The sequence below is a fragment of the Oryctolagus cuniculus genome, chromosome 4, assembly GCF_964237555.1.
Source record: "Oryctolagus cuniculus chromosome 4, mOryCun1.1, whole genome shotgun sequence".
NCBI lineage: Eukaryota > Metazoa > Chordata > Mammalia > Lagomorpha > Leporidae > Oryctolagus > Oryctolagus cuniculus.
In genome coordinates this window covers 131,517,515-131,531,675 of record NC_091435.1, presented here as the reverse complement: position 1 = coordinate 131,531,675, position 14,161 = coordinate 131,517,515, and the positions used below count along the sequence as shown (strand labels likewise).

Here is a 14,161-nt window from a genome sequence, read left to right as displayed (position 1 = left end):
GAAGAATAAACTGAAGGTGAAAAATGGTCAAGAGTGCCAACAGAGAGACCATTGAGAAAGTTGCTGCACCAGTTGCTGCATCTGCCAGGCAAGAGTGAAGGTGGTTTGGAGTGTTAGTAGTCAAGGTGATGAGGTGGTAGGATTATGGATATATTGTGAAGCTGAAAGAGTTTGACTTAGGGAGTAAAGGAAAAGGAGCTGCCAGGGATGACTCCAAGATGGTTAGCCTGAGAAACTAGGTATGCTTATGCTATTTACAGGGATGAGAAAGAGTAGCTTGAGGGGAAAGAGACATTCAGAATTCCACTTGGGAAACAGTAAGTGTGAAACATCTATTAGGCAATAAAATGGAGATATTTAACAGTTAATCGGGTTGTGAATCTGAAGAGACTGGAGCTGAGCATTCCAATTGTAGTTTTTCTATGATATGATAATATTACTTGGCAATATATACATCACAGGGTTATTTTGTGGATTAGAAAGTATTTGGTGAATTAGAACATGCTTGGTTTTGTAATGCAGTCTCCTTGATGACTTTTGTTTTTGACATGTAGCATTGTCCCCCACCCGTTCTTATCTGCTTATTAAAGTGAAGAAATCTCCACATGTCTTTAGATATCATATCTAAAAGAAGTTATATTATTTCTAATAATTGTAAGCCAATATTCACAAGTCAAATGTTCTTCTTTGAGTTTGTCATGAAAAAAATAAAGCATACAAAGGATATGTAATTCCAAGTTTTAAATAACAACTAAAATAAGATTTGTGGTAGAGGAAACCTAAGATAGAAAATATTTCTCTAAAACACATAGTCCTATAACAATACCAATGTAGCCATGAAACGTGATGAAATAGATAGAGGTTATGTGAGGTGTATCATGGAATGGGAACAAAAGCTTATTTTTTTACTATTTTAAAAAATATTTATTTAAAAGGCAAAGTGACAGAAAGAGCTTATATCTGCTGGTTCACTTCACAAGTGACCACAATAGCACAGGCTAGGCGAGGTGGAAGTCAGGAGCCTGGAACTCAATCTGTGTCTTGCCTGTAAATTAACAGGGGCCCAAGCGCTTGGGCCATCATGGGCTACTTCCCCAGGAAAAAAGCAAGGAGCTGGATGGGAAGCAGAGCACCCAGAACTCTAACTGGAACTGTGGTATAGAATGCTGGCATCTCAAGCTGTGGTTTAATCTACACTGCATGACACCAGCCCCTTATGTATTATTAAATGACTCCATTAATAGAAAGATAAAAATTTTATTGATCTCATCAGTATAAAAGTAATGATTATCCCTTGACTAACCATTTTGGTTCCTGCCCTCTTGGCACTGACATGGGTGTGTGTGTGTGTGAAAGAGAGAGAGAGAACGAGATGGGAGAGAGAGAGAGAGGATGTGTGTGTGTGGGGGAGAGTAGAGAATAAATGATATTTGCATAAAACAACCTGGAAATGGAAAAAAAAAATTTACCAAGGATATGAAGATTTAAAAGCTTGACTTTATAAGGATAATAAACCAAAACAAACTATCAGTGGCTGCTGAGGTTAGGAGGGGTCAACTATAAAGAGGAATGAGGGAAATTTTGAGGGTGATGCAATGTAAGTATGTCTTAATTATGGATATACATAATTGTTGAAATTTTGCAGGGTGCTTGGACTTTCTACACATTTGCTTTGTGGAAATAAATATTTACAGTTTTACATTAAAGGTAGAATAAGCATTAGAGCTTCCAACTGTATATTTTTTAATTTTATAGATTTTTTAAAAAACTATGATCCTTTATTTGGGTGTTTTGGGTGAACTGTGCTAAGTTTTAGGGCAAGCAGTTGTTCTAGTTTACTTTTTACCATCGTCAAAAGTACATAAAAGTCCTATTAATCCTCTTATTCTTCTACTTCCCTTAACCCTGGTATACACCAAAAAGAAATCTTATTTCCCTTGTTTAATCATTATGAAAATAATAAGTCATTTTCTAGTATAAGAAAAAAAACTTTTACAACTCTTATTACTTCAAATAAAACATTTGTCTTTGGGTGGGAAGAATTATGATTGTACTTTCTTTTTCTTTTCTTTCCACCCCTTTTAAATGTATAATGTATATGCATTATTATTTAAAATGTAGACCAAAGTTATTTTGAAAATTGTAACATAACAAATGGACTTTACCTAATGACTAATCTGTTATTTAACTCACAGCTAATAATAAGGCTGCTTTTTCTATTAGTAACATTAAGAAAATTGTTTTTATTTCTGAGTAATGAGTAATTTTTTCCAGATTATATTTTGGTGATATTTGAGTTTGGATTTGAATGAGTATAAGTCAGATTTCTTGAGAAAACACCAATCAAAACACAAAGCTTTACCATAAACTCCAGGCATAGGAGGAAGTAGACATTTACCCAGCTTTCCTATCCAATGTCTTTTATCAACTCCTGCCAGTCTTTCACTCTGGAAAGCCAGAAGTGTGTGATGTTATTTTTTTTAAGCTGTTGTAAAGTGGTCATTCTCTGGATTATGCCTCTCTTGGAAATGGATATGTGAAAACTTTTTCTCTTTTGCATATATATATGTACATATATATATATATATTTGTATATACACACACACACATATTTAAAGTTTTGTCTATAGGGGCATACTTTTAACTTAGTGGTTGAGGTTGAGACGCCTGAGTCTCCTATTGGAGTATCTGGGTTCAATATTTCACTCTGGCTCCTGATTTCAGCATCCTGCAGATGCAGACCCTGGCAGGCAGCAATGATGCCTCAGGTAATTCCACTGAGTTCCTAGTTCATGGCTTCCATTTGTCCCAATCTTGGACATGTGAGCATTTGAGGAATGAACCAAGATGTCTGTCTGCCTCTCAAACAAAAAAACAAACAAACAAATAAATAAAAATTTTAAAAGGCATATCTGTAGAGGGGAAAAGGCAAATGGAAATACTAAAAATGAAAATTGTGTTGATCTTTTAGGACTATTAAGAGAGTTAGGTGACGTAATGTATATATGCAAAATGCTAACTTTGCTTTTGTAAATGTTACTGTGTTTCTCAGTCACTTTGAAGGTGAATCAAATCACAATATAGAAAATCAACCAGTTGAAAATTTAAGGTGATTATAATTGTTTGCAGTTGTATTTGCTACTATTATGAAGAAAGATTGTACTGTAAATATGGGCTTTTAAGAATAATTTTATTCTTTTATACAGTTGATGTGTTAAAGAAAATTGACATTCCATCTGTCTTTATTGGTGAATCATCAGCCAATTCCCTGAAAGACGAATTCACATATGAAAAAGGGTAAGTAATGGATAAAAAAAGAGTCATGTAGCTTAAAAATTTTTCTTTATATTAGAACAGAATTATATAATATCAGATATAATCAGAATTGTGTTTTAGAATGAACTCTTTTGTCTAACTTATCTCTTTATATGTCTTCATGCTTTTAAGATTTACTGTTTTATTGAAAATATATTGAGAGAATAAGGTAACCACGTTGTTGAAAAGATCACAAAATTTCCCATTGTATAGTTTAATCAAACCACTCATTTTTTTAATGCAGTTCACATTTATATGACTTTCTCTATGAAGAAATGTTTCTATTTTATTAAAAAGAAATTTGTTATTGTAGAAGCACAGACTCCAAAACACAGTATGATAAGTGACCAACTTCTACAAAGACAAGAAGTCACTTTTCAAGATTTAAAAGTTTGATTTGGAATAAAAACTTCTATATGGAACTTCTCTATAAAAAAAAACTTGTTACACAAGTGATATATGTACTAAAATTAACTTAAGGCACAGCTGTCTCATTTAATACTATAGAAAACAGTTCAATGAACCCCTCAGAATTTTTTCCAAGAAACAAATTCCCAGAACAGAGTGGGCAGGAACTTCCTTTTGACTGTGAAGAACAATACCAAAATATTAATACCTGTCTGCTACCTATACACTTGTCAAACTTACCCTCAAATGTCCTCTTTTTCCTTTCTTTCAGTGGACAGAGCAAGGAAATGCATATATATATTTTTTTTTTTTGGACAGGCAGAGTTAGAAAGTGAGAGACAGAGACATAGAGAAAGGTCTTCCTTTTCCGTTGGTTCACCTCACAATGGCTGCTGCAGCCGGTGCGCTGCAGCCAGCACACCACGCTGATCCGAAGCCAGGAGCCAGGTGCTTCTCCTGGTCTCCCATGCAGGTGCAGGGCCCAAGGACTTGGGCCATCCTCCACTGCCTTCCTGGACCACATTAGAGAGCTGGACTGGAAGAGGAGCAACTGGGACAGAATCCGGCACCCTGACTGGGACTAGAACCCGGGGTGCTGGCGCCGCAAGCGGAGGAGGATTAGCCAAGAGAGCCGTGGCACCAGCCTATGCATATGTTTTTAAAGGTACAACAAATCAGGAGGACATATTGTTTTGTTTGCACTGTAAACCTAGGATATAGGATTTTCACTTAATTGATTTTAAATCTGCATCTTATTTTTCTGTGCTGAAAAGCACATGTATAATCATTCTTTTCTTTTTAAATTTAATAACAGACACACACACAGACACACACACAAACACACACAACAGACTTAGAAGAATAATACCAGGGCCAGCATTGTGTAGCAGATTAAGCCTTTGCCTGAAACACCTGCTTCCAGTTCGAGTCCCAGCTGTTCCACTTCTCATCCAGCTCCCTGCGAAGGTGCCTGGGAAAGCATCCAAAGATGCCCCAAATGCTTGGGCTCCTGTACCCACATGGGAGACCAGAATGAAACTCCAGGCTCATGACTTCAGCCTGGACCAGCCCTGGCAGTTATGGCCATTTGGGGAGTGAACCAGCAGGTGGAAGATTTCTCTGTCTCTCTATCTTTCCTCCTTTCTCTGAAACTGTGCCTTTCAAATAAGTTTTAAAAAGAAAGAAAAATACCAACATTATTACCAACATTTTTAAATAACAGTTTTTTCTGTGTGTTTTTTTTTTCTAAAGATTTGTTTATTTATTTGAATGGCAGAGTTACACAGAGAGAAAAGGAGAGGCAGAGAGAGAGAGAGAGGTCTTCCATCTGCAAGTTCACTCCCCAATTGGGCACAATGGCTGGAGCTGCACCCATCCAAAGTCAGGAGCCAGGAGCTTCTTCCGGGTCTTTGGGCCATCTTCTACTGCTTTCCCAGGCCATAGCAGAGAGCTGCATTGAAAGTGGAGCAGCCAGGACTTGAACCAGCACTCATATGGGATGCCGGCACTGCAGGCAGTGGCTTTACCCACTGTGTCACAGTGCCGGCCCCTCTTTTGGTGTTTTAAGATATATCATAAAGAGTATGTAAAGTCAAATTGTTTTAAGGGCACATATTATATTCCTTTTTATGCTGATGTTACCAACTGGAAACACAGGTCTTTGATTCATTTACTTTTATTTATGTATTTATTTTTATCATTTACTTTTAGATAGTAGGAATGGTTTGTGACTTTTATAATTATGTAAATCTTAAAGTCAAACTCAGTAGACCAAGGTATATTCAAGAAGTTTAGATTCTGTTTCTATCTTGTCCATACTATTTCCATCCTTACCTTATAGTTAAAGGTTTTTTAAAAAAGATTTTAATTTAGTTCATTAAATTTTGGAAAGATTTATTTATTTACTCAAAAGGTAGTGTTACAGAGAAAGACAGAGAGAGAGAAAAAAATATCTTCCATCTGCTAGTTTACTCCCCAAATGGCCACAACAGCCAAGGCTGGACCAGGCCAAAACCAGGAGCCTAGAACTCCATCCAGGTCTCCCACATGGGTGGCAGGAGCCCAAACACCTAGGCCATCTTTTGCTGCTTTTCCAGGTGTATTAGCAGAGAGCTGGATCAGAAATGAAGCAGCCAGGACTCAAATCGACCTTTATATGGATGCTAGCATTGCAGGCATTGGCTTAACTTGCTGTAGCACAATGCCAACCTCTCATTACATTTTTTAAAAAATATGTACGTATTTATTTGAAAGGCAGAGTTACAGAGAGAGAGAGGTCTTTCATCTGCTGGTTCACTCCCCAGATGGCAGCAATGGCCAGAGCTGCGCTGATCTGAAGCCAGGAGCCAAGAGCTTCTTCTGGGTCTCCCATGTGGGTGCAGGGGCCCAAGGACTGCTTTCCACTGCTTTCCCAGGCCATTACAGCGAGCTAGATCAGAATTGGAACAGCCAGGATTCAAACTTGCACCCATCTGGGATGCTGGCATTCCATGCTGTGGCTTAACCCACTAAGCCTCAGCACCGGCCCCATACTTTTTTAAATTATAGGCAGATACACACTCTTTTCCTCCGTCTTTCATCCTGAATACTTAAACACTGTTACCTATTCTGCTAGTTGTCTTAACAAGAAATCCTAGAGATTGCAAATATGAGTTCATAGAACTATTCTTCATTCCTTTTTCCAGCTAAATAGAACTCCATTTTTTGGCTGAACCAGTTTTATCAGCCAGTCCCTGTTGATGGTCTTTGAGTTGTTAACATTATTTTGCTATTTTTTTTTTAACATTCTTTTGCTATTGTAAATAGTGCTGTATTAAATAACTTTATGGATAGGTCTCTTCATGTTTTTGCCAGTTTACTTTTGGAATAGATTCCTAGAAGTAGGATTTATGGAGATATATTTCACATACCATAAAATTTCCCCATTTAAAGTATACACTTCAGTATATTTACAGACTTGTCTAGGCATCTTCCCCTTCTAAGTAGAACTTTTTTTAACATCTGAATAGAAACCCTGTTTCAGCCACTCCCTATTCCCTACCCCAGTCTCTCCCCCAATCCCAACCCTAGGCAACCTCTAATATTCTGTCTCTGTGAATTTGTCTATTCTGGTCATTTCCCATAAAAAGAATCACATTTATTTTAAGGGCACATACTATATTCCTCTCTATGCTGATGTTACCAACTGGAAACACAGGTCTTTGATTCATTTTTGTGGTCTTTTGTGATTGGCTTTTTTCACTTAGCATGAAGATTTCAAGGTTCGTAATGCTGAGCATGTATTGGTATTTTTTTCCCCTTTATTGCTATATAATAACCCATTGTTTGGATGCACTGCATTTTGTTTATCGATTCTTCAGTTAATGAACATTTAACTTGTTTCCGCATTTTGGATATTATGAAGAATGTTACTGTATACATTCATGTATAAGTGTTTATATGTGCATATGTTTTCATTTCTCTGCCTCTGTTCTTAAAATGGAATTGCTTGATTATATGGTAATTCTGTGTTTTAAGGGACTGCAATGCTTCTTTTTTTTTCAGAATATCTATATCATTTTTAATTCCCACCAGCAATATATGAATGTTCTAATTTTCCTTTCTGAAGGAATTTAATAACCAAGCTGTCTTGCTCCAGAAAAACCTGCTTGTATCTTTCTTGAGAGTATATTATTCCTATAGGTTAATTTAGGCATTATCAACATTACAGTAAGTCTTGCTAAGGAATATAGTATGCCCTCCCATTGTTCAATCCAACATTTATGTAATGAGGAAGTTTGTTTAGTTTTTTAATCCAAAGTCAATGTTAGAAGAAAATTTCTTACGAAATATATGCCTAAGTATGTTACTGTTCACTGCTGTAGGAGGAGGTTTTTTTTTTTTTTTTTTTTTTGACAGGCAGAGTGAACAGTGAGAGAGAGAGACAGAGAGAAAGGTCTTCCTTTGCCGTTGGTTCACCTTCCAGTGGCCGCTGCGGCTGGCGTGCTGCGGCCGGCGCACCGCGCTGATCCGATGGTAGGAGCCAGGTACTTATCCTGGTCTCCCATGGGGTGCAGGGCCCAAGGACTTGGGCCATCCTCCACTGCACTCCCTGGCCACAGCAGAGAGCTGGCCTGGAAGAGGGGCAACTGGGACAGAACCCGGTGCCCTGACCGGGACTAGAACCCGGTGTGCAGGCGCCGCAAGGCGGAGGATTAGCCTAGTGAGCCGTGGTGCTGGCCAGGAGGAGTCTTTTTATTACATCTATAATCTGTTTTCCATTTGTATATATGAAAGCTCATTTTGTATGTTGATATTATAACCTAAAATTTAATTAAATTCTCTTACTGTTCATTTATCCATTACAAGTAGGAATCATTTTGTCTTTTTATTTTTTATTCTTATGCTTCTTATTGCTTCCTCTTAATGAACTGTATTGGTAATATTTTCCATACCATGTTAATTGTAGTAAAAATAATAGACATCTTTGTTTATTATTTGTTCCTCACTTTAGTGAGAAAGCTTCTCAGTTCCACTTTAAGTAAGATTCTGGCTTAAAAAAAATCATATTAAGAAAATATCCATCAATTCCTCCATGCTACAGACCAACGTTGTGGGGAGCAACTCGGACTATACTGTTACTGCAATTAAGACTTATTCTATGCATCTGCTCTCCCACTGTGGGGAGCAACTCGGACTATATTGTTACTGGAATTAAGACTTATTCTATGCATCTGCTCTCCCACAATATGGCGCTGGGAGAGAAGAAAGAGGCTTCTACACAGCTGCCTCCAGTTCAACCAAGGAACTGTAGGACCTGCTCCTGGTTGGAGGAGAGCAGCGTGCTCGGCGTGTGGGTAGCAGAGTTGGGATTGGTGGAGGAGGACTATAAAGGAGGAGAGAGACGGCATGCACCAGGAACATCTACGGGGAACATCTATCTGAAGGAACACCTGTGCAGCCCCCGAGAAAGCCGGCCGGCGGTGTGCCGCTCCCCTGCTGAAGTGGGGAATGTGGCCAGGGGGAACTGCCCTTCCACGGAGGTGGAAGGGATAGTAGCCAACCCGGGAAGAACCAGCAGCAAACCCGGGGAGGGCCGAGCAGACGAAAGAACAGCGCAGGGTCCTGTGTCGTTCCTCCACGAAGAGGGGGAGCGACACAACTTTCCAGTTTTTTCCTATGTGATCTATAGCACAGATGACTCTCATGTAAAGCCACTGGGGCTCAGTAGTTTGGATGGTTGGAGCTGGGTGTCAGAAAGAATAGCAGTGCAGGGCTTCTGTATCAACAGAGGGATTGAGGCATTGGATTGGCTATTGTTTTAAAATGTAGGCCTAGGGTATGTGTTTTGAAATTAGCCTAAAAACTTATGCAAAGGAAAAAAACACCTTATATTCTGGATTGCTTAGGACTTTGCTTCAATGATGAAATCTTAGCTAGGCTATACTGTATTGAGGCGTAGACATGGGGAAGTAGATAATATGTTTAAATAATTTCTTTCTTAAATACACATAAATCTAGAACTAGGACAAAGATGAATCTACAGGTTCAGCTGTGGGAGACCTGGACAAATAGAGGAAGTAAAAGTGAAGCCAAATGAGTGATATTCTATAGTAATTCTCCACCCTGTGTTATCACTGTCACCACTTCTACCATTAGCAAATTGGTTAAGAAAAAGCAGTATATTAAATGTTCTTTTGAGCTTAAATTGAGCTTTTAACTCAAAATGCTTACAACTTTTTACCAGTTGTAGACCATGTAAAATTCTAATAATATATCTTGACAGACTAAAAATGATTTGAGATATAACAAGTGCTTATTAGCAGAACATGTAGAAAATTAAATGTAGAATGTAGGTTGATGAATCCAGTGCTTCTGGAAAATTGTAGAATTGATTACATTTATGTAGTTATAAAAGCAACAAAAATTTCTAGTAAAGAGTCTTAATTTCTAGTTCACTGGGACTTCCTGATTTGTCTTTTTTTTTTTTTTTTTTTTTTTTTTTGACAGGCAGAGTGGATAGTGAGAGAGAGAGAGACAGAGAGAAAGGTCTTCCTTTTGCTGTTGGTTCACCCTCCAGTGGCCGCCATGGCTGGCGTGCTGTGGCCGGCGCACCGCGCTGATCCGAAGGCAGGAGCCAGGTGCTTCTCCTGGTCTCCAATGGGGTGCAGGGCCCAAGCACTTGGGCCATCCTCCACTGCACTCCTGGGCCACAGCAGAGAGCTGGCCTGGAAGAGGGGCAACCGGGACAGAATCCGGCGTCCCGACTGGGACTAGAACCCGGTGTGCCGGCGCCACTAAGTGGAGGATTAGCCTAGTGAGCCGCGGCGCCGGCCCCTGATTTGTTCTTTTGGGTTATTTATTCTCACCTGTAGCTCTGTTCATTTTTGAGCAGTCCTGGGACTTATTTCATAAGACAGTGTTTGTTTATCTCACCTAGGCAGAATGTGCCTTAAGAAGTCATAAACATAAAAAGAGAAAAAAAAGACCCACATATAAGAGATGTAAGTATTTCTACTGCTGAGATATTAAGCTATAGTGGGCTAAATTTAGGATATACAGTAGTGTAGCTTCTAAACTCTAGCAGGGATGAGTTAGAGAAGTTGCAGAGGATTAGCATCTCATGGAAAGGCTCTTGAACTGAGAAGTGGTACCATTGGCTTAGGACAGTTCCAGAGGCTTTGTGCCAAGAACAGGGACATTATGAGCAGAGCTGGCCTCATTCTGAAAGAGATAATATTAAATTAATCAGCCCAGGTCTGCTGCTGCTGATTTTCTCTTTTTCACGTTGATGATGCAAGGGCACTTCAAAAAGTTTGTGAAAAGTGGAGTTAAAAGATAAGTATTTTGATGCAAAGATTTTTTTGTAATCCATGTATAGTTTTGTCATAATGCACAATTTCCATAGATACTTTGAAGACCCCTGTATGTTAGTCACTTTAGTATTTAATGTAAAACTACAAAAATACATGTGAAATTCCTTGTCATCCTCCTATTCTGCTGGAAAATGGTTGAAATAAAAAGCTACTTGTATTCTAGTAGGTCTATTAGGTTTTGAAAGTATTTAGATTATTTAGGGGAAATTTCTGGTGTTATCTTTTTTGGTTGGGGTGAAGCTTGATAGAACTCCTTTAACACCATTATAACAAATAATAGCATAAAGATTTAAAAACAGCTTTGAAATAGAAATAATTTGTTTTCATGTTATTTTTCTTAAATTCTGTAGTATTCTAAGCACCTCTTAGGATGGGGAAAGAGTCAATTTGTTTGTTTTTTTTTTTTTCCCTTCATATTGAGAATTATTATTTTGCCTTTACCATTGTATTGTGAAGTATCTGATTTCACTACCTAAAAAACCACTCAGCAGTGGGTGGTAGAGTAGCACTGCCAGCACCATACTAGTCTAATAGCACAAGTGGACCCATGGAGAGATCAGTCATATTAATGAACATTACAGTGGCCCTTCCCTAGACTAAGATTTTTTAATGCAGAGTCTTTTTTTTTCCTCCAGAGAAACCTTTTATTTAATGAGTACAACTTTCATAAGTACAACTTTAGGAATATGGTGATTCTTCCCACCCCCACTCCCACCCCACCTCCTCCTCCCTCTCACATTCCCAGTCCCATTCTCCATTAAGATTCATTTTCAGGCCAGCACCGTGGCTCAATAGGCTAATTCTCCACCTGCGGCACCGGCACACCGGGTTCTAGTCCCGGTTGGGGTGCCGGATTCTGTCCCAGCTGCTTCTCTTCCTGTCCAGTTCTCTGCTGTGGCCTGGAGTGCAGTGGAGGATGGCCCAAGTTCTTGGGCCCTGCACCCCATGGGAGACCAGGAGAAGCACCTGGCTCCTGGCTTCAGATCAGCGTGGTGCACCGGTCACAGTGTGCTGGCCGTAGTGGCCATTGTGGGGTGAACCAACGGCAAAAGGAAGACCTTTCTCTCTGTCTCTCTCTCGCACTGTCCACTCTGCCTGTCAAAAAAAAAATACTCATTTTCAATTAACTTTATACACAGAAGACCAACTCTATACTAAGATTTCAACAATTTGCACACACTTAGGAGAACAAATTTTACAGTTCATTCCACAATACACGTCATTGAGGACAGATCCTTCATGGAAAGTAAGTACACAGTGACTCCTGTTGTTAATTTAACAATTAACAATCTTATGTATGATGTCAGTGATCACCTGAGGCTCTTGACATGGGCTGCCAAGGATATGGAAGCCTTTTGAATCCACAAACTCTGTCAGTATTTAGATAATGCCATAAACAAAGTGGAAGTTCTCTCTTCCCTTCAGAGAAAAGTACCTTCTTTGAGGGCTACTTCTTTCCACTGGGGTCTCACTAACAGAGATCCTTCATGTAGGACATTTTTTTTTGCCACAGTGTCTTGGCTTTCCATGCCTGAAATGCTCTCATGGGTTTTTCAGCCACACCTGAATGCCTTAAGGGCTGAAGTCAGAGAGCTATTTAAAGCAGTTGTCATTCTATGAGTCTGCTGTGTGAACTACTTCCCATGTTGGAACATTCTCTCCTTTTTAGTTCTATCTATGGTTATCACCAGACATTTGATCTTATTTATATGATCCCTTTAACACTTAATCCTATCTATATGATCATTGTCACACTTAATATGATCATTTTAACACTTAGGATGGCATTTTTACCACCCAGCTTAATGAGATTTGGGATCCAATGGCAAGGTTTTTTTTTTTTTTCTTTTTAGAAAGCTTTTATTTAATAAATATAAATTTCATAGGTACAACTTTTGGATTATAGCAGTTCTTTCCCCCATACTTGTCCTCCCACCCCTGAACTGTCCCACCTCCTACTCCTTTTCCCATCCCATTCTTCATTAAGATTCATTTTTTATTATCTTTATATACAGAAGATCAACTCTGTACTAAGTAAAGATTTCAACAGTTTGCACCCACACAGAAGTATAAAGTACTGTTTGAAGACTAGTTTTACCGTTAATTCTCATAGTACAACACATTAAGGACAGAGCTCCTACGTGGGGAGCAAGTGCACAGTGACTCCTGTTGTTGATTTTTTTTTTTTTTTTTTGGACAGGCAGAGTTAGTCAGTGTGAGAGAGAGAGAGAGAGAAAGGTCTTCCTTCTGTTGGTTCACCCCCCAGATGGCTGCTATGGCCGGCGTGCTGCGCCAATCCGAAGCCAGGAGCCAGGTGCTTCCTCCTGGTCTCCCATGCAGGTGCAGGGCCCAAAGACTTGGGCCATCCTCCACTGCCCTCCTGGGCCACAGCAGTGAGCTGGCCTGGAAGAGGAGCAACCATGACAGAATCCGGCGCCCCAACTGGGACTAGAACCCGGGGTGCTAGTGCCACAGGCAGAAGATTAGCCTAGTGAGCGCGGCGCTGGCCTGTTGTTGATTTAACAATTGACACTCTTATTTATGGTGTCAGTGATCACCTGAGGCTCATGAGCTGCCAAGGCTGTGGAAGCCCCATGAGTTCACAAACTCCGACATTATATAGACAGGGCCATAATCAAAGTGGAAGTTTTCTTTTCCCTTCAGAGAAAGATACCTCTTTCTTTGATGGCTCCTTCTTTCCACTGGGATCTCACTCACAGAGATACTTCATGTAGTTCCTTTTCAATGGCAAGTTTTTAAATTGTACCCTTAGAAGTATGTCCATAGGAATGTATGCAGAACTATACAGCTTTACAGTTACAAACTTTTCTCCCTCTCTTATTCCCACTCTTTATTTTTTACTGAGATCTATTTTCAATTGACTTCATAGACATATAATGAACTCTGTGTTAAGTAAAGAGTTCAACAAATAGTTTGAAGAAGAGGAAAAAAAAAACCTGTTCCTTAACAGTCAAGACAAGGGCTGTTCAAGTCATTGATTCTCAAAGTGTCAGTTTCACTTCTTAAGACTGCCTTTTTTTAATATATATATATATTTTTTTATTTTTTTTTATTTTTTTATTTATTATTTTTTTTTGACAGGCAGAGTGGACAGTGAGAGAGAGAGAGAGACAGAGAGAAAGGTCTTCCTTTTGCCGTTGGTTCACCCTCCAATGGCCGCCACGGCCGGCGCGCTGCGGCCGGCGCACCGCGCTGATCCGATGGCAGGAGCCAGGAGCCAGGTGCTTTTTCCTGGTCTCCCATGGGGTGCAGGGCCCAAGCACCTGGGCCATCCTCCACTGCACTCCCTGGCCACAGCAGAGAGCTGGCCTGGAAGAGGGGCAACCGGGACAGAATCCGGCGCTTTGACAGGCAGAGTGGACAGTGAGAGAGAGAGACAGAGAGAAAGGTCTTCCTTTGCCGTTGGTTCACCCTCCAGTGGCCGCCGCTGCCAGCGCGCTACGGCCGGCACACCGCGCTGATCCGATGGCAGGAGCCAGGTACTTATCCTGGTCTCCCATGGGGTGCAGGGCCCAAGCACTTGGGCCATCCTCCACTGCACTCCCTGGCCACAGCAGAGAGCT

At 39.9% G+C, this 14,161-nt stretch overlaps 1 protein-coding gene across 14 annotated transcripts in view; it reads left to right on the top strand.

The window, feature by feature from the left end:
• The window catches only part of RNF13 (ring finger protein 13), a 198,807-nt gene that overhangs the window by 134,988 nt on the left and 49,658 nt on the right, over positions 1 to 14,161 (top strand). For all 14 annotated transcript variants that reach the window (XM_051818707.2, XM_008266322.4, XM_070072673.1 and 11 more), the window contains one exon: positions 3,207 to 3,297. In XM_051818707.2, coding sequence (XP_051674667.1) covers positions 3,207 to 3,297 — 91 coding nt within the window. The remainder of the gene's footprint in view (positions 1 to 3,206; positions 3,298 to 14,161) is intronic.